At 47.7% G+C, this 23,839-nt stretch overlaps 1 protein-coding gene across 1 annotated transcript in view; it reads right to left on the bottom strand.

Annotated features, from left to right (window-relative positions):
- Positions 1–23,839, bottom strand: part of ZC3H3 (zinc finger CCCH-type containing 3) — a 129,247-nt gene that overhangs the window by 17,797 nt on the left and 87,611 nt on the right. The window contains exons 6-9 of the mRNA XM_058034184.1: positions 14,176–14,257; positions 12,453–12,608; positions 10,695–10,764; positions 5,720–5,851 (exon numbers count right to left, since the gene is read on the bottom strand). Coding sequence (XP_057890167.1) covers positions 5,720–5,851; positions 10,695–10,764; positions 12,453–12,608; positions 14,176–14,257 — 440 coding nt within the window. The remainder of the gene's footprint in view (positions 1–5,719; positions 5,852–10,694; positions 10,765–12,452; positions 12,609–14,175; positions 14,258–23,839) is intronic.

Consider the following 23,839-nt stretch of genomic DNA (forward strand, 5'->3'; position numbering starts at 1 on the left):
AAACCTCTTCTGAAGGCTACAAAGTGCTTCCAAAGGGAAGATCCCATTGCCACAACTGGGATTTATCATTTATTATCAGCAGCATTCGTTGCCCAGAGGATGTGGACAAGGATTCAACATTCCAAACAAACCAGTGGGATGAACCCGGAGAAATTTCAGCCAGCTCAAATCCATCCTGGACACTACTGATGACCTTAAAAACAGCCTCATTACCAATCCTACATATACTTTATTTAAAATAAAAATTCCACTTGCTCATCAGTTCGGCGACTGAAGATTTCTGCTACACATTATGGGGGAAAAAAACCCCAAATCAAGCTCCCAGAAAACATCTGTCAGCCGGAGCCAAAATTAAGGATAAACAAAATTAAGTTGCTTTTGTCGTTGATTTTCATACAGCTGCAGTGGACTATAAAAGAGCTATCAAAGGCAAAGCTCTCCATCAGCTATTTCCAAATTATTACAGAATCAGGGAATTGTCTAGGTTGAAAAATCCCATTCCCCCAGCACTGCCAAGGCCACCACTAAGTCATGTCCACAAGTGCCACTTCCACAGGGCTGTTAAATCCCTCCAGGAATGAGTATTCCACAACTTGCCAGGTCAGCCTGTGCCTGGGCTGGACAACCTTTTGCTCAAGAGTTCCTCAAGGAGAAGCCAAGTTGGTTGGGATTCAATCCGGGATCAAAGGAGGGGGAAAAAAAGACCCAGAAACACCAAGATCTGATGGCTGTGAGGAAAGAAAAATGCTGGTTGAACCAGAAAAGTCAGCTGAGATCAGAAAGCATGAACAGTGTTGAACTTCACCTTTCCATGACAAAAGATTAAGGAAAACAAGGATCCCAGGCTGCTGCTCTCCATTACTGGATAATTTAGAGAAAACGCAACAGACATTTAATATTTACTGTTGTAACACAGCTCATGTGGCTTTCTCTAGAGAAATGTGTTAAACTGAATGTATCAGACACACAAAACATTACGTTTCTGGTGGGAAATTGTTGAACTTCCACCAGAAAAGGAAAAAATAACCAACCAAACACACAAAAAACCACACAAGAACGAGGCTTCAGCTGAGAAAAAATCCCCACATTTTGATTTTCTACAGCAAAATCCAGCAGCTGCCACTGCAAAAAAACACCAAGCTCCACCTGGGGGAGGAAAATTATTCTTCCCAAGGAAGCAGCACTTCCTCAGGCAGTGCTGCCCCTGTCCCATATTTTTTACACAGATAAGGCAGAAATTAGAGCTTCGGTGAAAGCTGTTGGTCCAATAAAAAGATGGATTTCAGGAATAAGATGAGCTGGGATGAGCAGTTCCAGCACATGCCATGGCAGGTCCCCATGTCAAGCCTCACCATCACAAGGGCTGGATGTGCCAGTTGGGATTCCAGAGGGATGGGAACAGATTCTCCTCTTATCCATGATTTATTCCAGCCCATCTCCCCGTGCCTTTCCAGGGAAGCTTCTTTGTTTAATCTCACTGTGTCTCACTGTTTAACAGCTCCCATGAGGGAACAATTTACCCACAGGCTCCAAGGCAGGCAATGGAAACAATCCGGAGAGAAGGATTTAATGCAGCTCTGGCACTAATGGGCACGGAGGGGAGAAGATTATTTAATACAAAACAATTTTCCAGATGCAGCAATGGAATCATTGAGTGGTTTGAGTTGGAAGGGACCTTAATGACTTCATTTCAAACCCCTGCTGTGGGGCAGGGACACCTTCCAGTATTCCAGGTTGCTCCAAGCCCTGTCCAATATGGCCTTTGACACTTTCAGGGATGGGGCAGCCACAGCTTCTCTGGACAAACTCTGCCAGGGCCTCACCACCCTCACAGGAAAGAATTCTTCCCATCTAAATATCCCATCTAAATCTTTCTTCCTTCATCTTTTGTGCCTGGAAAGCAAACCCCAAGGTACCTGCTCCTTGGGATCATCTATGGATGAGCTCCCAGCTCAAGGCTCTCAGCCTCACAGAGACCCCAGCCCATGGTTTGCCACCAAATCTGGTTTGGGTTGGAAAGGTCCTTAAAGCCCATCCTGCTCCAACCCCCTCACATAGGCACTTTTCCCTACCCCTGGTTGCTCCAAGCCCTGTCCAACCTGGCCTTGGACACTTCCAGGGATGAGCCATGCACAGCATCTCCATCCAATGTCTCCTCTTGTTTGTCTCTCGCTCTGGGGTCACATCACCACAGACACTTCACTCACTGGTGCTGCCTCATCCCTCACACCCACCAGACTCATCCCATCCTCTCCTAGAGAATTCCTCCTCCAAGCACCAGCCTCATGCCATCCTCTCCTAGAGAATTCCTCCTCCAAGCACCAGCCTCATGCCATCCTCTCCTAGAGAATTCCTCCTCCAAGCACCAGCCTCATGCCATCCTCTCCTAGAGAATTCCTCCTCCAAGCACCAGCCTCATGCCATCCTCTCCTAGAGAATTCCTCCTCCAAGCCCCTGCACAAGGCCCCACGTGGGAGGAGGGATGTGGAACCACAGAGGAGCTCTGACCGTAGAGCAGCTCATGAAAACATCTCCAAAAAACCCTGGGAAGAACATGCAAGAGGCCCTATTTCTCCCTCTCTTCCCACTTCCCTCTTGGGGCTTCCTCCAGTGCAGGTGGCCAAGCCCAGAGGGGCCTCCCAGCATGACCAGGTCAGGGTGCCAGGCAAGGGCAGGGAGCTCCAGGAAAACTGGGACAGAGATCTCCAAGGTGGGAATCACTCCATGGCCTTAAGGGACACACATAATGTTGTGTTTAGGGACAATCCCTTTAGGAAGCACAAATGGTGAAGGAACTTTCCAGCCCACGACCAAGGAACCTGTAGGAATGCTGGAAACCAAGGTCCTAGCTCTGCCACCATCTCCCTTCTGGAAAGAGAATCCTGGAATCACTTAGGTTAGAAAAGCTCTCCAAAATCATCAGGTCCAACTTTAGACTAATTAATTAATGTTGGGGGTAACATTCCCTTTAAGGAGGATGTGATCATGGTCTTGTACAGGAGCTGTCCCATTCCCCAAGGGTGCATTTAGACCCTCTACAGTCCACATTCCTGAAAAAAGGACTTGGGAATGCAAAATTAAAGCTTTCTCACTTAATTCTAAATTGCTGGTGAAGCCAGAGCGGGTCAGTCCTGGCGTCATTTGTATGAAGAGCAGCTGGAATTACAGTTCATGGAATGGGTCAGAGGTGGATCAACTTATCTTGAGAATCCTGCAACACATCCTAGGAAGTCCTTAAGAGACAACACTGCCAGCGACACATCATAAATTATGGATAATAATGGACATTATTGATGGAGGTCTGCTAAAAATCAGGAATTGTGTTTGTCTGGGAGGGCACAAAGAGGAAAATGCAACTGGGAGAAGAGCCCAGTGTTCCAAAAATCAGCATAAAACAACCTAAATTCCTAATTATGGACCAGCTTAGTTGGAGTTTATCCACCCAGGATGCTCCACTGGAGTCACACACCTTCGCGTTCCATGCTCTTTGTGCTTCAAACCAACATTGCTCGGACAGGGAAAGGCAGAACGAGGGAAGATTTACTCCCATCCTAAATAATTCACAAGAAAAGGGACTGCGCATCTTTAACAAGCCATCGTTTTATGAAGCAAGGTTAACATTTTTCCTTGATTCAGTAGAATATTATAAACTCTCCGGGGTCCATTTGAGGACTTTCTACTTGGAGCAAAGGCACGGACTCAGCACTTTTTATATTATTTAGAGAATAAAATTAACCCTTAATGGCCCAAGCTGGAATTTCTCCTCCCCAGTTAAATATGGCCCGCTCAGCAATTTCTCCCCATATATAATTACAGGCTGCTATCCATCATCTGGAGGAGAATGCTTTCCCGACATTCCAAAAGTGACGCCGTAAGCACTTTTCCTAATAGAATAAATATTCTAAATATCTCTTTTATATTTTCATTTAAATTGGAATATTTTAAAAATAATTGTCGGGACCCTGGCTGCGTGGTTGGCGCTGCACTGGAGGGAGGTGGCAGGATGCCTGTGTTTTCCTTCTGAGGGAATGTTTATCCTGCATCAAGTCCCCCTCCACGCACTGCCACAAAAAGTAATTAGGCCCAGACTAATTTATTAGATCTTCCCACTGCTGCTTCTGATGTCCTGCTTTCCTTAAAACTCTCACTTTTGGCTTTTTTCCCTGGTTTTTGCTCTTTGGTGGTTTCTCCTTGGGAAAGGATGGGGAAAAGGCCAGATGGGGTTTAGTGGGACTTGACAGTGCTGGGTTCAAAACTGGGCTCAATGATCTTAGAAGTCATTTCCAGCCTAAATGATCCTAGGATTTCATCCAATGTTGTGTTTGGATTCTTGGACAGGCTGGAGACCATGCTGGTGGGATCTGAGCACCTACGGCTTCTCCTGATGGGTTCTACCTCTGCAAACAAGAGCTACCAGGATGGAGAAAAGGAGAAGAGCCCTCTGAGGCACCCACAACTCCTCTGGACAGCCTGTGCCAGGGCCTCACCATCCTCCCAGGGAAGAATTTCTTCCCATTTATCTTTATTTATTCTTCCCAATATCCCATTTAACCCTGTCCTCCAGCAGTGGGAAGCCATTCCCTGTGTCCTGGCACTCCAGATCCTTGTCCAAAGTCCCTCTCCAGCTCTCCTGGGGCCCCTTTAGCCCCTTAGAAATGGTTCTAAGATCTCCTCAGAGCCTTTCCTCTTCCAGGCTGGACATTCCCAGCCTTCCCAGCCTGGCTGCAGAGCAGAGGGGCTCCAGCCTTTGGAGCATCTCCATGGCCTCATTTGGACTCACTCCCGCAGCTCCACATCTTCCTTCTTCTGCTGGATCCTGAGCTGGAGGCAGCCCTGCAGTTGGGGTCTCACCTGACTGGGGCAGAATTCCCCCCTTTCCTGTGGTCACAGTTGTCCAAGGATGAGCAGAAATCCCACACCATAATCCACAACCCATTTGGAAAACAGCAAAGAGGAGTCAGGACAGTCACTTGGATTCCCAAGGGAACACCAGCATGGCCAACCCTCTCCCTTAGCCACGACACAGAAGGGTGAGATCCTGTGTGTTCCAAATTCCTTTGAAACAGCAAATGGCAGCTGGCTGCAAGCCCTGCTCCAGGGAAGCTGCTCCCACAATTTCCATGTTGTGTTGGGTACCAAAAGCTCATGGATGAGGCTGCAACTCTCCCCAGGGTGCACATGAAGTCCATGTAGGACTTCACTGCACAGATCCAAACCATCCCCAGGACCTGGAGGTGGCTCCACGAATCCCTCAGGCACAGCTGGATGCTGAGCAAGGCTGGTCTTGCTCCTAAAACTACACCACAGGATTTAAGGCTCGAGTTTAAACCCGTCACGGAGCCAGAGTGGAAAATAAGTATTAATGCCTATGGATTTTCAAGGTAAAACTGGGAATCCTAAATATTTTCCTGCATTTTTCATCTGTTTCAGTGAGGGGTTTTCAGGGCAGGTGCTTCCAGTTCAAATGAACACGCCATGTAGGCTCTTACCAGGAAAACACCAGCATGCTGATGAGCTGAAGCCTTTGACTTCTTTCCCTTTTCTCCCAACCAAACCACTCTGCCAAAACCCTTTGGAAAAGCACAGGACTGTTCTTCACCACAGAACAGTGCAGGTGCTGAGCAGCTTCCAACTCTTCCCTGTGGTGCCATAGCTGGTGCAGGACGCTGCTCATGGCTTTGGCTTTGGCCCACAACAGGTGGGAAAAATCCCTCTTTACCTTTTCTCCCATGGGACAATATCCTTTGAGGAAATCCTGGCACACTTCTGCCTTCCTGGACACGTAGACGTGGCTGTAGGGGCAATTGCTGTTGCTGCAGATCCCCTTCAGGTAGTAGGAACACACCGGCATCTGCAAGAGGAGGAGAAATCCGTCAGCAATTCCCTAAACCCGTGACTCAGAATCACTGCAACCCCCAGACCTGAAATAAAAGCATGACAAGCATAAAATAAATAGAAATCTTTTGCCAGCCACCGATCCCAGAGGTGTTTTTAGCTCTTCCATTGGTCTCCTGCAAGGCAGCTCCCTGTTATTACATGTTCCTGGTGTTTGGATACGCAGGGAGCAAAGGCGCTTCCCTCAGCATACTTCAGGATGCTGGAGAGAGGGTGAAAAGCTGGAAACTCCCACCAGGAAGAAAATTCCCTCTGGACAGTGTAGGGAAGGGATGGGGAAATGTCATGAATTCTGGGAACACCTTTTACAAGGAATGATGCAGTGATAGAGATGGGAACAGCAGCACAAGGAACACACCCAGCCCAGCTGCAACATCCCACAGAGAATTCTCAGAGGGAATTCCAACATCTCAGAGGAAATTTTGGTCATCATAAAGGCCAAAACAGCATCCTGGGGGTGCTTCCCATTTGGCTCTTCCATGGATACAGAGCTGGCTGGAAGGGGGTTTGATAAAGGCTCCAAAAGGTGGTTCCTAGAAAGGGGAGAAAAAGCACCTCGGCAAGGATTTTGGGGAGGTGCATCATTCCAAGGCATTTTCCTGGAATTCTCCAGGGCTGTGATGCCTGTCCCTGCACACTGGGGCAGGCAGGGACGCTCCAGGAGGGAATGAAATGAGGAGGAGAGCAGCTCCTGCCCTGAGCATTGGAGAAGGAGAGCAGTGGGATACACGGAGCAGATCCCTGATCCCGCGTTCCCGGCTTTCCGCAGCTCGACAGCCGACGGGGAAAACCGACGGAGCAAGGATTCTCCTCATCGTCCTCAAAGCACAAACTTCACCTTCTGCCAGCTGTTATCATTAAAAACAAATTACCAGCCTGCTGCCATATTTCAGCATCCTTAACTCACCGGCAACCGCCGGCAGCTTCCCGCTTCCCGCCCCGACCAGGCAGCTGCCACCTGGAATGCGCACTTCCCGAAGGTCCGGCTCCTCCTGCTCCTACATCCCGAATTTCCTCACTGTTTGGCATGGTATTGATCACCCCATTCACCAGCAGCATCCTGGTCCCACCAGTTCAAGCATCCCCAAATAATATTTACAATCCTGCAATAACCACGGCCGGGGCTATCCGGAAGAATCCCTTATCCCTGAAGGGCACATTAAGGGTTGAACTAAATTGCCTCGCTGGAGGCCGAGAGGAAAGAAAACAAAGGGTGCTTTAAAAGAGGAGAGTTTATTTTTAATTGTCTTTTAACTGCAGACATTAACATAAAGGACAGGGCTCTGGGGCGATCTTTGGCAGTGCTGGTGGTGTGACCGTAAACGATTCCCTTAATGTAGTTTTTGATATAGAGCCCAAATTAGCTCTAATAAAAAGGGATAATAAAGGCAGCTCTCCGACAAAAATAAACTCCTCCTCGCTGTCAAGCCCGAGCCATTATCAAGAGGAAGCAGCGCTCTCATTTCAATTAACCTTGTTTGCACCCCAGCACGTCCACACAAATAACAATAACATTAATTCAAGGCACTGGGGCGCTGCGGCCGCCTTCGACAGCTTTGACTCTCTACAAGCTCTGGAGGCAGCAGCTAAATGAACCCGAAACTCCACGTGAGCCTCCAAATTGCTCACAACTGAGTTTTGAAGCTCTATTAGGGAGAAAAATGCTGATTCTTTCCGAGTTCCTCAAGGGGAAAAGCTGTTGGAACAGCAGCGGGCGGCTTCTCGAGTCCTGGCTTCTTGCAACCTTCGCTTCCTTCAGATTTCCTGGTTTCTCCCTATTGCTGGGATGTGCCAGTGGCTCTGATCCACTGTGGAAAAACTCCCTGTGTGTCACTTCAGCAGGTGCTTCTCACCAAAGGCTCTGCCTGGGTCTCCTGTGGAGCAAAATTCTTTAAACTGAGAGGCCCTGGCACAGAATACCCAGAGAAGCTGTGGCTGCCTCATCCCTGGAAGTGCCCAAAGCCAGGCTGGACAGGGCTTGGAGCAACCTGGGATAGTGAAAGGTGTTCCTGCCCATGGCAGAAAAAGAAGAGCTTTCCCTCTTCCCCAGGCTCTTTCTTCCATCACCAGAGGGTGATGGAAACCACTGGAGTTTGGATCTGCAAAGCTCAGGGACAATCTGGAGCCATCCTCCATCCTGGGGACCATTCCCTGCTTGGAATAAGAGGTTTGCTGCCCTAGGATGGGGAAAAGCTCCCTGCTGCTGTGACAGTTGAATCCATGCAGTTTTCCACAGAAAACAGTGATTTTTCCCATAGAAAATAGTGATTATTCCCACTTTTCAGTGAGGAAACCGAGGCATGGGAGTGCACGAAGGCTGAGAAACAGTTTTGTCCTGAAACCAAGAGCCAAACCCGGACAGCCTTTGATCCTTCACCTCCTGGACTGGATATCCCATCCCAGTGAAATCCCACCGAGCTGAGACACACAACAACCTGAACTTTCTCTGACCAGGAGGTTTTGGGATGTTCCTCTCCAATAACCACACAGTGAAATCGACGGGGCCAACGAAATCAGGAATCCCCAAACCACCAATATCATCCCATGAGAAAAAAAAAACATGGATTGCCTTAAAACCTCAACTCAAACAGCGAAAAACCAATGAGGCAGAATCCTTCACCTGAAGAAAAGGTGGGATTTACTCCAAAAACTCCACAAGCAGGAGGAAAACTGCTTCCTTCCTCTGCTGAGTGCCTCCACCTGCTTTTCCCAGCCCTGATAAATGAGGGAAAAGCCACCTTTGCCAAGAACCACTCAGGTTAATGGGGAGCTCCAGGACCTGGAAAGTGAAGTTGCTTCCCGCTTTAGGAAGCAGCATTCCCATGGCAATAAATCACCCTGGAACAAGCCTGAACTCCATGGAGAAGGTTGTTTCTCTTCCAGCCCTTGCTGATGACAAGGTGGCAAACAGGGAGACCTTTGAACCACCCTCAGGTTGGTTAATCCTGTGAAAAATAATTCCCCCTCCCAACGGAGCATGGCAGGAAAAACGTGCTCCAAAAGCTTTTCAGAAAAATCAGCTTTTCTGCTACTGCCTACTATGATTTTGGTTTGTTAATTAATGATTCATCTTGAGTTTAGGTGATCCTTCATTACCTCAGGATAAAGGTGAGATGGGCTGAGGTCACTGCATCCCATGGGATCCCATCCCAGGGATTCTGTCCCCAAAATGCTATTGGCAAACAGCTCCTTGACATGGTCACTCCTTTTTAGTTCTGTTTTGTTACCACAATGTCACTGTTATTATTCTCAAACTGGAGAGGTGCTGCTAAAGGTTGAGGTTTCCATCATTCTCAATTTATTCACCCAAAACAGAGCCCAGAAGTCAAATCTGGACATCCTCTTTGAGGAACCAAGTGTTTCTGGAGGGGAAACTGAGGCCACATTTCCACCAGGAATTTAAACATGTTGAGGAATATTCCCGGGTAGAGAGACCACAAATTCATCCTCATCCAACCATCACATTCTTTGGTGGATAAACCACCAACTGCAACAGCTCCTTGGGCATGTCCAATTCCCAAGTTTCATCTAGGTTTTTTGCTCTGGGACCAAGAAAGACTTCACCACCTCCTGAAATTCCATTAAATTTGGAGTTCATGGTTCTGTGGATGAATTTCAATCCTTTACCTCAGAGGTGCAGGCAGAGGGTTGCACTTTGTTCACTTGGATGACAAGAAGTAGTTGGCCTCACTAATTACAATAATTTTGGATAAACCAACAGTTAATCCACCTGCAAAGCTTCCTTCATTCCTGGCTTCTTTATTTCTGAAGTCTGATGCTGTTACAGGATGGAAAAAAAAATAATTTTCCATCTATCAATCCTCATCCCCATTCCTACTCTGACATGCCACGAGCCAGGGAATGCAGCTGTCCCCATCCCTGTTTTATGTACTCATGATTAAGTGACTCTGAAGAGAAATCCATGTAAAAAACATCTGGTGCTCCGTGTCTCATTGGGAGCGACTTCCCGGATAACTTATGAGCTCCCCACGGACAAGGAACGTGCCTCAGCCACCTCAGCTTCCGTGCTGGAGTCTCCAAAGCAACATCCAAGTGGAGATCCCAGCCACTAAACACAGGCTGAGGTGCTAAATCATCACTGATAAACCCAAAATAAAAAAAATCTGGATTATTTTTCCGCCTTGTGTAATAAAACCACAGAGCTCCAGACACATCAAGAAGGTGGAAAACCTTCTGATGAAGGTTTTCATCGAGAAATGAAAATGAACTCCAGAGTTGTTTTGCCATGGTTTCAACCTGATTTTGCTGATTGGCACTTTAGAATTGATTTTTATTAATTTATACCTCCAAGCTATGTTTGTTAAAACATCCTCTGACCCCAGCACAGAGGGATTTCCAGGGAAATGTGATCTTAGGGAAGTAGGGAAGGATTAGATGCAACTAAATGGACTTGATTATCTTGGAGGTCTCTTTTAGACCTCTAAGACCTCACAGGTCTTTTCTAGACCTTGGCCATAGGTTGGGGAGGCCCTGGCACAGGTTTCCCAGAGAAGCTGAGGATGCTCCATCCCCACAAAAATTCAAGGCCAGGTTGGATGGAGCTTGGAGCAACCTGGGATAGCGGAAGGTGTCCCTGCCCATGGCAGAGGGGTAGGAATGAGATGATTCTGAAGGTCCCATCCATCCCAAACTATTCCATGGCTCTCTCACGATTCAGGAGCCCGAACAGCTCAGTAAGGAAACTCCAAACTCAGTTGGAAGGACTGAGTGAGGAAAAAGCTTCCTACATCCATCCTTTTGCATATAAAGCCACTTTCCCGTTGGGAAGGCACACAGACCTTGTCCTTGGACACCTTGTGGGAAAATGGACAGGTCCCATCCGTCTTCTTGCAGGTGCCACGGAGAAACCTGGAGATAAAGCAGATGGAGCAGGTTGGACACGAGGTGGGTCACAAAAACCACACAATTGCTGCCAAGCTCATCCATAAAGCCATTTCACACCCTAAATTAGTACAGATCCCCCTTGCTGGAAGAGCAGCTGATGATTCCTGATAGATTTTGTTCTTTCATCACATTTGGCTGCTCATTAGTAGGTAAAGCAAGGCTTGTACCCCAAAATTCAGACCTGATGCTCCCAGAAGGAGAAAGGTCCTTCCTAGACCCCTGATTATTCCAAGTTGCCAAGAAAAGCTGTGGATTCCCCATCCCTGGAAGTGTTCAAGGCTAGGTTGGACTAGGTTTGGAGCTTGGACAGTGGAAAGTGTCCCTGCCTATGGCAGAGGGGTGGATTGGATGATCTTGAAGGTCCTTTCCAATCCAAACCATTCCAGGGTTCTATGATCCCATTCCAAGAGATCCTGGATGTAGCTCTAGGTGGGAGTGGCCAATGACCAGGAGGAGCAAAGACAGGCCCAGAACAGGAACCAAGATCCCAAAGCACATGAGGATGTCAAGAGTTTTCCTAGGATTGACCACTGTGAGACCAGATTAACAAAATTATAAAATTATCAGGGAAAGCTAAAGAATGGGATTAGAGATAAATGAACAAAGATGAGAAGACACAAAACTGGGAGAAATCAGTGTTGTCCTCCAATGATCCATGGAAATGAGACAAGTTGGAGACCCAAAAGACTTCAAGGAGCACAATTCCTGAAGTAGGCAAGGAGTTATGGGAGAATGAGTGAGAAGGAGTAAAATCAGTTAAAAAACCAATAAATCACCTTCCCCTCCTCTATCGTCTCCCATCGAGCTTTGAGCAACTTCCAAGTGATTCCAGCACAGCGGCAATTTTATGGAAAAATTACTCCAGGAGATCATCAGTGGAGTTGGCTCTTCTGCCCTTTTAAATGACTCATAATGGAGTTTAATCAACTCTTGGGCAGGTCTAATGAACTGCCAACACAGTTCAGTTCTCCTGGAATAAATCACCAACTCTCGGAGCTGCACGACGTCACAGGCTGAGGGATTCAAACCTGCTGGACTGATCCAAATGGATCTGAGGAATGCTCCTGAAGGAATAACCTGGAGTGTGGTCAGGGCAGGGGCTCAAGTCACCCAGCCCAGAAAAGATGGTTCTAAAGGGACTTTAGAGCCCCTTCCAGTGCCTAAACAGGCTCCAAGAGAGACAAAGAGGGATTTGGGACAAGGGATGGAGTGACAGGACAAGGAGAATGGCTTCCCACTGCCAGAAGGATAGATAGGATATTAGAAAGATACTTTTCCCTGTGAGGCTGGTGAGGCCCTGGAATCGAATTCCCAGAGAAACTGTGGCTGCCTCATCCTTGAAAGTGTTCCAGGCTAGGCTGGACAGGGCTTGGAGCAACCTGGGACAGTGGAAGGTGTCCCTGCCCATGTCAGGGGTTTGGAATTCAATGATCTTTGATGCCCCTTGCAACCGAAACAATTCCATGATTCTCTGGCCTCTTCTTGTCCTCCTCCTTCCAAACCAACAGTGCAGAACCTACACCTGACCCAGAACTCCCATTCTTGTTGTCCTACAGCTCTGTTACCAGTTTGTTTCCCACAGGAATACCCCACAAGGAAGCACCAAAGCCACCCAATGTCCCAGTTCACCACAATTCCGTGTCCATCCCTACCTGGTGCAGACGGCCACTTTCTCTGGATCGTGGATGTAGGGGCAGCTGTCGCCTCGATTGCACTTCCCGAAGCGGTTGTAGTACATACAATATTCCTTCTTTTTCTTCTTCTGCTTGGCTTGACGGATGATGGCCAAGCTCCTCTGCACAGCACGGCTGAAGGAGAAAGAGGGACAAGGTCAGGGAAAACCTCCAGCTCCAACACCACAACAACATGGAGAAGACACCTCAACAGTATCTGAAACCACAGAGGAGCCCATCTTTGCAGAGTGAAATATTTAGGAAGTTCATGCTCATAAGCCCTTAAATATTTTCAATTTTTGGCTGATTTTACCTCAAATCATTTAAAATCTGCAAGGTTACACCAAAGTGACCAGCAAGATTCCTTCCCACTCCCCTAACTCTGATTCTCTCCTTGGATTTTATGAGCATGGAGAGGGTTTCCCACATTTTTGGGGAATATGGTGAGGAAGGAAACATCCTCTCCTTGTGCAGCACAGGATGCCAAGGCTGAATGACCTGGAGGGCTCTTCAGCACATGTCCCACCAGCTGGGCCTGATGCTGTTCTTGGCCTTCAAGTGGGCACCTGCTCATGAACCTCAAAGAACGAGCACCTACATGACGGCCACAAGAACAAAAAGTACCACCAAAGAGCAGAAAAGCTCCTTTTTAACTGCCTGGTCCCACTAGAAGCTACTTAAGGAGCTCAGAAGTTGATAAGCACATGTTTTCCATGAGCTTCCAGCTGGAGAGGGAATTACCCTGTAGCTCTTGGGATGTGTGGGACCAGGTGGGAGAGGGGAAGCGTTGAGATCAAGGTGAACACAAACCATGAGGGACACATCAGATCTCTCCAAGTAGATAATTCAGTGGTAGGGCACAGTCAGATCTGGTTTGATGAGGGCACAGTGCATTATCCACGAAAAACACAGGTTCAAGGAAATTATTTTCAGAGGAAATGCACATTTTTACCTCTGTAATTGCTGGTTGTCTGCAGCGCCGGGATTAAAAGGAGGTGCAAGGCCAAGTGTAAGGTCCTGGATGTGTAGTGGGTAACCCCAAGCACAAATTTGGTGGAGAATGCGTTGAAAGCAGTCCTCAGGAGGACTTGAGGGAGTTGGTGGATGAGAAGCTCCACAAAATCCAGCCATGGGAACCCACAATGTCCCGGGCTCATCCCACAGTGTGGGCAGGAGGAGATGGGGAATTTCTGCCCCACTCAGGTGAGATCTCACCTGCAGAGCTGCCTCCAGCCCTTAGGTCCAATAGCAGAGGGATGTGGAGCTGCTGGAGCAGATCCAGAGGAGGCCACAGAAATACTCCAAGGGCTGGAGCCCCTCTGCTCTGCAGCCAGGCTGGGGAGCCAGGAATGTCCATCCTGACTGTCCAGGCAGACCTTGGAGCACCTTCCAGTGCCTAAAGGGGCTCCAGGAGAGCTGGAGAGGGACTTTGGACAAGGGCTGGAGTCCCAGGAAAAGGGGGAATGGTTTCCCACTGTCAGAGGGCAGGGATAAATGGGATATTGGGAAGAAATTCTTCCCTGGGAGGATGGAGAGGGTCTGGCTGAGCTTAAAACCACCTCGAAGTAGAAGCTGCAGAAAAGCAGCAGCCAGAGCTTCACCAAATCATCCTCCAGTTCAACAGCTGCTCCTGAAGCTCCTGATTCCCTCCTGAGCCCAAAGATGGAGCACATCATTCCTGCTTCCCATGAGGAGTACAGACCTGGCAATGTATCGGCACGTTGAGGATCTGCTCAGGCTGGGTGGAAAGAGCCCAGGACTGGGTGTGGAGTGCAATCTCAGTGCTGGAGAGAGAGAAAAACATGGATCATTGCTTGGAATCGAGAAATTTTGCAGGAATTCACATGGTCCTCAGTACCTTAGGTCCACAAAAATTATTGGAGGGATGGAGACCTTTTGCTATGAGGAATAGCTGGGAGATCTGAGGTTGATTGGCCTGGAAAAGAAAAGGTTCCAGGGAGAACCTGGAGCCCCCCTCCATTGCCTAAGGGGGCTCCAGGAAAGCTGGAGAGGAACTATGGACAGGAACCTGGCGTGGTAAAACAGAAGGAATGGCTTCCCACTGCCAGAGGGCAGGGAGAGATGGGGTATTGGGAAGAAATTCTTCCCTGTGAAGGTGGGGAGTCTCTGGCACAAACTGCCCAGAGAAACTATGGATGCCCCATCCCTGGAAGTGTCCAAGGCCAGGCTGGACAGGGCTTGGAGCAACATGGAATAGTGGAAGGTGTCTTTGCCCCTTGCAGAGGGTTGGAACTGGATGATCTTCGAGCTCCCTCCCAACCCAAACCATTCCATGATTCCATGATCTTATTTAACCCAAAGCACGGAGCTCCCAGGGAACCAATGGAAAAGATGCCCTTCAAGGACTTCCCACCTCTGGAGCAGCCCCAGAACAAGTGCTCCTTGCCAGCCCCAAAACACAGCAGGAATTTTTCCCCTCAGCACCCAAACGTGCCAGAACACTTCTCCAAGCAAATCCCACGCTTCCACCATCAATCCAACAAATTTCCACGCTTGTCTTGGCCGCTCCCTGCAGCTGGACAGGGAAGCCCAGCGCCCACTCCCATCCATGCACGCACGGAATCAAATCATCCTTGACCGGTGCAGGGAGGAATGGACGGGAAAGAAAGGCTGGATTTCAGTTTTCCAGGTGGGATGAGAGCGGCTCAGTCACTCACCTGCCAGCCCGGGCGTGTTGGGAAGTTGAGCGAGTGGAATTTGATTGCGCGGCACCGCGAGCTGTCACTCGGCTGCCGGCGTCGGCGAAGCCCCATCTGTTCCCTCTGCACATCAAATTCCATCAACGGGGCGTCTGAGCCACCACTGAGATGGTTTTTTTCCCCTGTTTTTTTTTTTTTTAATTCTTCTCATCTCAAGCTGTGGAAGCATCTTTTTTTGTGCTAGAATAAACATTTACCAACTCTGGGATGCTCCGAAGACGCTACGGAAGAGTCTCCATTAAGAGGAAGGTTGACTTCCCAAACAATGTGGGGAGAAAGCCTCAAATTAAAATCCATTAGGATAGGGCTGGAGCATCCTCAGCCCTCTGGAATTCTGCATAATACTCCTTAAAGCTAGGAATATTCCTTCACCAGGAATCAGCTCCGGAGGGCAGCACACAATCCCTCTCAATATTTAATATTTGGGCATAAAAGCAGATACACAGGGATGAACAAGTTTGGAATCACAGAATCATGGAATGGTTATGGCTGGAAGGGCCATTAAAGGTCATCATGGCCAGAAAGGAGGAATCACGAAAGAGATAGAGGATAAATAAAGGGGTCAACAGCCTCCTGCCAGTGGGTTGGAATTTTTATGTAGCAAAAATACATTAATGAAATTTTTTTTTTGGCTTTTTTCTCCCAGTTTTCATTTGCCAGCAAGAAGCCATGCAATAACATGATGTGCACCTCCCATTCCAGGGATTAACTTGCATCCCAGAGGAAGTTTAACTACCCAAGAGGTGGTCCCATCCATGACAAAATCCATGTGAGATCCATCCTGGCAAAGCATCCTTCCAGGCAAAGCAAAGCAAACCCCCATCCACATTTTCCCACTCCCTAATTATTCATCCCATGTGAAAATCCTCCCCAAACTATTAGAAAATCACCCAAATACTTCTCCAGGAGAAGCCAAGCCAATTACAAGAAAGCTCTGTAATTAAACATTTCCCCATCCATTGGGATTTTCAGAGAAAACTCAGGCTCTGTCATGAGGGTATTTTTTGAAGCTGCTGCATCGTGGAAAAAAAAGTTTAAATAAAAATAAAAGCTTTGTGTACATTCAAGTGACAAGAAGGGTGTGCAGGAGAGGGGATTGCATGTTCCCGACTTTTCAGGAGGTCCAAGGGAGCCTAAATTTGGATTTTTAGGGTGGTTGTCAACTTGAAATTCCCAACTGGTTATGACAAGAGATTTGCATTAATAAATGCACTAATAAATAAATATTCCTGGCAATGGAGGGTGTACTATTGAAATTGGGGTGAAATTGGGACATCAAAAGACACTGGAAAAAGGGATAAGGGTTAAAATCCAACATCAGGAGCCAAAATTTGCTGCAGTCTGGCCTAAATTAAACAAAAAGCTGAAACGATGCCCCCAGGGCTCGACTTTGGGAGTCTCATTTGGTCCAGACAAAACACTGGGCACATCCCAGTCCCAGATCTGTCCCAATTTTCTCCTCAATCACTTCCCAGCCAGGGAGAACATCGGGACACAGTGATGCTGTCAGATCAGGAAAGTGACTCCCACGTCTTTGGCATTGCCAAAGTCCCTCACTATGGAAATTTAAAGTGGTGCCATGGTAAATTCTTCCCATGTGTATGCTGCAGGGCAGTGGGAACAACAGAAAGGGGGAAAAAAGCAGGCAAGTAAGAAAAGCTGCCACAGAGAGCATCAAGAACTGCACACTTTTGAGGGCTTTTGAAGTGATTACACCCAGCACAGCGGCGTCAGCCGGGATATTTTCCACCCTGTGCGAGGGACAGGTGGATTTCTGCCCCCCTTTCCTGATGATTCAGTCGCTTGCAGGAGCATCATCCGTAAGGAAACCCACAGCCCGTGCAAACAGGGCTGTTTCTCTTAATGCATCATCCCAGCCCGACGCTGGCGGCTCCGGTGGCTCGCGGTGAGAAGTGATTGTTGTTCCCAATCCAGCCGGGAGACTCCGCGCGTCTCTCCGGAGGGAGCGGGAGCTGTCATGTTCATTAAATGCATGATTACAGCTATGATTAATAGCGGGGGCTACAGCCTAACTCCTTCTTTTTTTTTTTTTTTTTTTTTTTTTTTCCCCTGCTCCTAGGAAGGAATCCACAGCCAAGCAATCCCGCGGTGTTTTCCGCAGCGTTTGGCTCGACGTTTGGAATTCCAGCTTTTGATGGAAAAAGGGGAAAAGGCACAATTCATCCTTGTCAAACAAAAAAAATGTTTAAAACAAGCGGGTAGGATGCTGCACCCCTGCATCAACTATAAATTAATTAGGATCTTTTCATATCCTTAATCCTAAAACTCAGCTCAAGCAGACCCAGGTCCATCTTCAGCATCCTGGGTGGTTTTTTTTCCATAACCCCAAACACAGCTCAAAACTCAAGGTCGTTCTCCTCCAGGGAAAGGCTGGCAGAGATTTAGAGATTTCCCTTGGCAGCCCAGGAACTTCACTCAGGAGCAACACTCGGTGCTTTCCAGCATTCCCACATGGATATCAGGATGCTCCCATCCAATCCAACGCTCCTGCTCAGCTCCCCGTCAACCAGAGGCTTGGGATGCAGCAAACACACCCCGAAAACAATATTCCAAATAGTCCTTTGACTTAAAAATTGGCTGCAAATATCACAGTCAATTATCACCTGTTTAATTATTTAGGAAGGACTTTATTGCTCCGAGGCACAGCTCAAGGATCAGGACCTCATCTCATGGAAAGGTCTGTCGGAGCATCTTATCTAATAATTTACTTTTTTTAAATGGTGGAAAAGCTGTAAAAAACTGGAAAAAAAAAAGGAGAAATACAGAAAAGGGAGAAATCCAGAATTAGGGTGAGCTGGGACAAAGGGATGGTGGGCAAGAAGGTGAGAACACTGTTAGAATGATGAGTATTGAGTATTGAGCCCATTGCTTCCTATCTTCCACAATCCCAAATCAAGGATAATTTGTGGAAATCTTCCCCACGGAGGGAAAAAATCGGTAGAAAACTGAAATACGCAGAAAAAAAGGAAGAAATTCAGAGTTGGGGTGGGGTAGGGCCAAGGGATAGGCAAGAGGGTGGGAACATTGTTAGAATGATGAGTGTTGAGTATCAAGCCCATTGTTTCCCATCTACTTCCACCATCCCAAGGCAAGAATAATTTATGGAAAAATCTTATACACAGAAGGAATCAACCAGGGGTTTGCACAAGCAATGACAGGCAGGTGGTCAGCTCTGCTGGCCAGTGCTCCAAATGGGGGATGACCACAACAGAGTGATCCCATTTTTTGCCCACCAATCCCATGGTTTTGGAATTGTTCAGCCCCTCATCCCTTTTGAGGTCAGTCCTTTGGCTCATTGAGTACAATTCCTTGGGTTTGGGATTCCTCAATCTCTTATCCCTTTTGAGCTCAATTCCACGGCCTCTTGAATCTCAGTGCCTTGTCTTTGGGATTACTCAATTCCTTATATCCTTGGTCCCTTTCAAGCTCAACCCCTGAGTTTTGAGATTCCTCAATCCCTTGGCTCCTTCCCCCTCAATTCCATGATTTTGCGATTGCTCAATCCTTTTACCCTCAGGCGTCAGCATCACCACACAACCTCTCCTCAGCCTGTTCCCACATGACCTGGAAAAGGCTTCCTTAAACCACACTGGCTCCTTTAATAGTTTCCATTATCATCCCACCTCTCCCACCGCAGCCTCCTTCGGAAAGAGTCGAGCGATTCATTTTCTGAGTCTCTCCTTGGCTTTATTGCTGAACCGAAAGTTTTGAGGCTGCACTTGGGGAAATTTATTTCTTTAATTATTATTCATTTAAGTGGGTTCTGCGGATTTCGAGGATCAGCATTCGCAGCTGCTGGGGGTCATTTATTTCCCTCACTGGACAGCACAAGTCCTCATTCCAGAGAAGACAACGGAAAAAGAAGGGATGAGCTGCCTCTAAACAAGCAGAGATTTTCCTGTTTTCCTGCCTGACTGTCCCTGCATCCCATGAATGTCCCAGAGTCAGGTGGTCACAAGTGTTTTATTAACAAAGCAACTTCAATTAATGACTCAGCTTCAATTAATTAAGCAGCCCTGGGTTGGATGTTGTATGAGCAGATGTGGGCCAGGAGCAGGATCTGATCCCTGCAATTCCAGCGTTGAGGAATTGAGTTCATAAAGTGAAAGGGATTGAGCAATCCCAAAGCCAAGGCATTGAGATTGAAGGGGCCAAAGGATTGAGCTCCAGAGGGATAAAAGAACTGAACAATCCCAAAATCAAGGGATTGAGCGTGAAGAGGTCAAAGGGATTGAACAATCCCAAAACCAAGGGAGAGAGCCCAAAAGGCGCCAAAGGATTGAGCTCCAGAGGATAAAAGGACTGAACAATCCCAAAATCAAGGGATTGAGCATGAAGGGGTCAAAGGGATTGAACAATCCCAAAACCAAGGGAGAGAGCCCAAAAGGGGCCAAAGGATTGAGCTCCAGAGGGATAAAAGAATTGAACAATCCCAAAACCAAGGGATTGAGAGTGAAGAGGTCAAAGGGATTGAACAATCCCAAAACCAAGGGAGAGAGCTCAAAAGGGGCCAAAGGATTGAACTCCAGAGGATAAAAGGACTGAACAATCCCAAAATCAAGGGATTGAGAGTGAAGAGGTCAAAGGGATCGAACAATCCCCAAACCAAGGGACAGAGATCAAAAGGGGCCAAAGGATTGAACTCCAGAGGATAAAAGGACTGAACAATCCCAAAATCAAGGGATTGAGCGTGAAGGGGTCAAAGGGATTGAACGATCCCAAAACCAAGGGAGAGAGCTCAAAAGGGGCCAAAGGATTGAACTCCAGAGGATAAAAGGACTGAACAATCCCGAAACCAAGGGATTGAGAGTGAAGAGGTCAAAGGGATTGAACAATCCCCAAACCAAGGGACAGAGCTCAAAAGGGGCCAAGGGATTGAGCTCAAAGGGGCTGAGGGATTGAACAATCCCAAAATCAAGGGATTGAGAGTGAAGAGGTCAAAGGGATTGAACAATCCCCAAACCAAGGGACAGAGCTCAAAAGGGGCAAGGGATTGAACAATCCCAAAATTAAGGGATTGAGATCAAAGGGGCCAAGAGATCCCACAATCCCAAAGACAAGGCACTGAGACTGAGGGGGCCATGGAGCTGATGTGAAAAAAGGCAAGGGATTGAGGAATCCCAAAAACAAGGGATTGAGTTTAAAGAACTTGAGGGACTGAGCTCAAAGACACAAAACAATTCCACAAACAAGGGCATGAGATTGAAGGGGCCAAGGGATGCCCTAAGCCCAAAAACAAGGGATTGAGTTAAAAGAAAATGAGGGACTGAGTTCAAAGACACAGAACAATTCCACAAACAAGGGATTGAAGGGGCCAAGGGATCCCTCAATCCCAAGACAAGGAAGGCATTGAGAATGAAGGTGTAAAGGAATTGAACTCAAAAGGTGTAAGGGATTGAAGCAGCCCAAAACCATGGGACTGAGATTGAAAGAATTCCCCAGTCCCAAAGAAAAAGCCTTGAGATTGAAGGGGTCATGAAAATGAGCTCAGAAGGGGCCAAGGGATTGAGCAACCAAGAACTAATCTGAAAAGAGGAAAGAATTGAGGAATCCCAAAGGCAAAGGATTGGGTAAAAAGGGGCCATGGGATTGAGATAAAAAGGGACATAGGGAACCCATAATCCCAAAGAAAAAGCACTGAGATTGAGGGAGCCAGGGAACTGAGGTCAGAAGAGGTAAGGGACTGAGCAATCCCAAAGCCAAGGGAATGACTTCCAAAGAGGACAAGGGATTTAATTCAAGATGGGTAAGGGACAGAGCAATCTCAAAACCAAGAAATTGAGATTGAAGTGTCCGAGGGATAAAGCAATCCCAAAACAAGCGACTGATCCTGGAGAAGTCAAGGAATGGAGATCAAAAAGAGGCAAGAGACTGAGCAATCCCAAACCCAAGGAATTCACCTCAAAGGGAGTGAGCACAAAGGGATCCTGGTACTAGCAACACCAAAACCAGTGGAAATCGGAGGATAGCAACGTTCCAAATTTCCCTGCTCCCACACCTCAGTGCATTGGGCTGGTCTCTCCTCCACCAAAGTCTTCCTTACACCTCCAGTATGATCCCAACACACTCAAGGTGTGTTGAAGACAGAAGACAGGGTCATGATGGACAAACAAGAAGCTTGGGATGTTTCCATGGACATGGGGAAAAGACAAAGCCCAGCACACCAGAGCAAATCCTCCCTAATGCCTCTTAAAATTAAAAGCAGAGACAGATGATGGGTGGTGGAAACATTCCTTAATCCCTCTTTTCCTTTTGTAAAAAGGAGTGGCTCAGAGGAAGGAGCATCATTCCCACAAGCACTGGGCCAACGGCAGCACTGAGCATTTCATCATCCTTGAAAAAGTTGGAAGCATGTTTCCATGATATTCAGCACTTCCAAAATTAGATGGTAAACAGGGAGGCCAGAGAGCACTTTCTTTCAGCTCTGTGGAGTGTGGAGTTTTCCCACTGCAGCCCAAATTGTGTTCAGGAGCATCCACCACCTGTCCCCAGCCTGATGCAGTGGAGGAAGGAGTCCAGAGATGCTCCAAGGGATGGAGCCAGGCTGGGAGAGCTGGGAATGTCCAGTTTGGAGCAGAGAAGGCTCTGGAGAGAACTTAGAGCCCCTTCCAGTGCCTGAAGAGGCTCCAGGAGAGCTGGAGAGGGATTTAGGACAAGGGATGGAGGGACAGGACACAGGGAATAGTTTCCCACTGCCAGAGGGCAGAATTAGATGGGATATTGGGAAGAAATCCTCCCCTGTGAGGGTGGTGAGGCCCTGGCACAGGTTGCCCAGAGAAGCTGTGGTTGTCTCATTCCTGGAAGTGTCTAAGGCCAGGCTGTGTGGGGCTTGGATCAGCCCAGGATAGTGGAAGGTGCCCCTGGCACCTCCACTCTTGGAATGAGATGGTCTTGAAGCTCCTTTACGACCCAAACTATTCCATGATTCCATGACCTTCCATCTCCCCAGCTGATCACCTTTGCAGCAGAGAGGGGAAACTGAGGCAGGAGGGGATGTTACACACCAGGATGGAGACAGGAAGTGCATCCAGATGCAGGGAAAATCCCCCCCAGTTCTGGAAGGTCTGAACTCAGCCATGTTTTAATTAATAATTTGTTTCTCTGGGATCAGAGCCACCATCATAATGTGTGGGAGATGCCTCAGCTCGAGAGGACTTTAAACTCCTCTTAAGCCTCCACTTTTGGGAGCCCAGCAATCCCGGGTATCTCCAAGGCTCTGGAATCTGTGGTCATGAAGACAATTCGAAAACCCCAAAAAATAAAATCACATTGTTCAAGGGGCCGACTGTCACCTCTGGAGTCCCGAAAGCCACCAGCCTTCCTCCAACCAAGAGCTAAAACCTCAGCATGAAGAAATCATGCAGGTGATGATTTGCCCACAGAACAATAGCCTGGACACTTGGAAAACCCTGCTGGAGCCAGCCCCAGCTCACGGAGTGCAATTCCTCTCTTGGCAGCAGCGGCGGCTCGTGCAGAGATTGGGGTCAGGGCTGGTTTCCGGACAATGTCAAACCTTAATTTGCTTTCTGCTGCTTTCAATCTTGTATTTCCCCTTCTGTATTTCTTTGTGAAACTCTACATCGCCCAGGACCTTTTGCTTCTCCCCCTGATTTCATGGAAATTCCTCAAGAGTCTGGAAAATGCCTTAGCAGCTGGAGAAAGAAATGAAGGAAAAGTTCCTTGTGAGAGGAGAAACCCAGTTATTCTGGTTGTTTAATTAATTGCCACGTAGCCAATGCTTTCCACAACATCCCGCTGCTGATTTTCAAGACTTCTGCAAAGCGAAAAAGTACATGGGTGCTGAAATACCACTCATCCCAAAGGGAAAGAGCCCTTCCATGTGTGATTCCACATCTTCGTCTTCCACAGGGATGAGCAGAGAGTGTTTAAGCTCTGGGTTTTCTTCTCCATCCTTGCCTGAGCAATTAATTATGCCACATGCAAGATCCCTATCTAGCTGGAAAGGCAAAAAAAAATTATTTCTGTATTATATTTGCAGTTTTCCAGAGACAAGTGTGGAAGGTGCAGAAATCCTTTGGGAGCAGAGCCACACGTGGGATGAGAGCAAAGTTCTCAGCAGCTGCACAGGCCGTGGTGATGCTGTGATTGATCCAGGGAGTCTTTTTAATGTCCAAACCACCTCCAAAAGTTTTTCCTGGGATTGGAGTGACACTTTCCTTGTCCCCAAGCCATGTGCCCTCCTCACCTCTCCAGCACTCACAAAGCCAATTCCACAAAAGCTATGGAAAATTGCTCTTCCCATTGCTCCTGGAAGACCCAGGATTGATCCCAGTACAGCACAAGGATGCAGGAAGTGCATCCCCAGGATCAAATCTTAACTCACCACCAGCATCCATCAATGAATCACTTGGGAATGCTATGTTGGTGTGGAAGGATCAGCCCCAGTGCCCGGCATCAGATTTTGTACAGTAGAGATAAAAAACCCCAACCCTATAAATCCAGGGAAAAAGCAGAATTATAACCCACTGGAAGTGAACTCCAAGCTATTAAACTGTCAGGAGCATTTCCCACCTCTCCCCTATTCCAAACACACGGTGCCTGGCACTGAAAGGGAAAGGAAAAGCCGTTTTTTTCCATCTTTTAAATAAACTTTGTCAAGTGTTG

This window comes from Melospiza georgiana, chromosome 1 (assembly GCF_028018845.1).
Source record: "Melospiza georgiana isolate bMelGeo1 chromosome 1, bMelGeo1.pri, whole genome shotgun sequence".
NCBI lineage: Eukaryota > Metazoa > Chordata > Aves > Passeriformes > Passerellidae > Melospiza > Melospiza georgiana.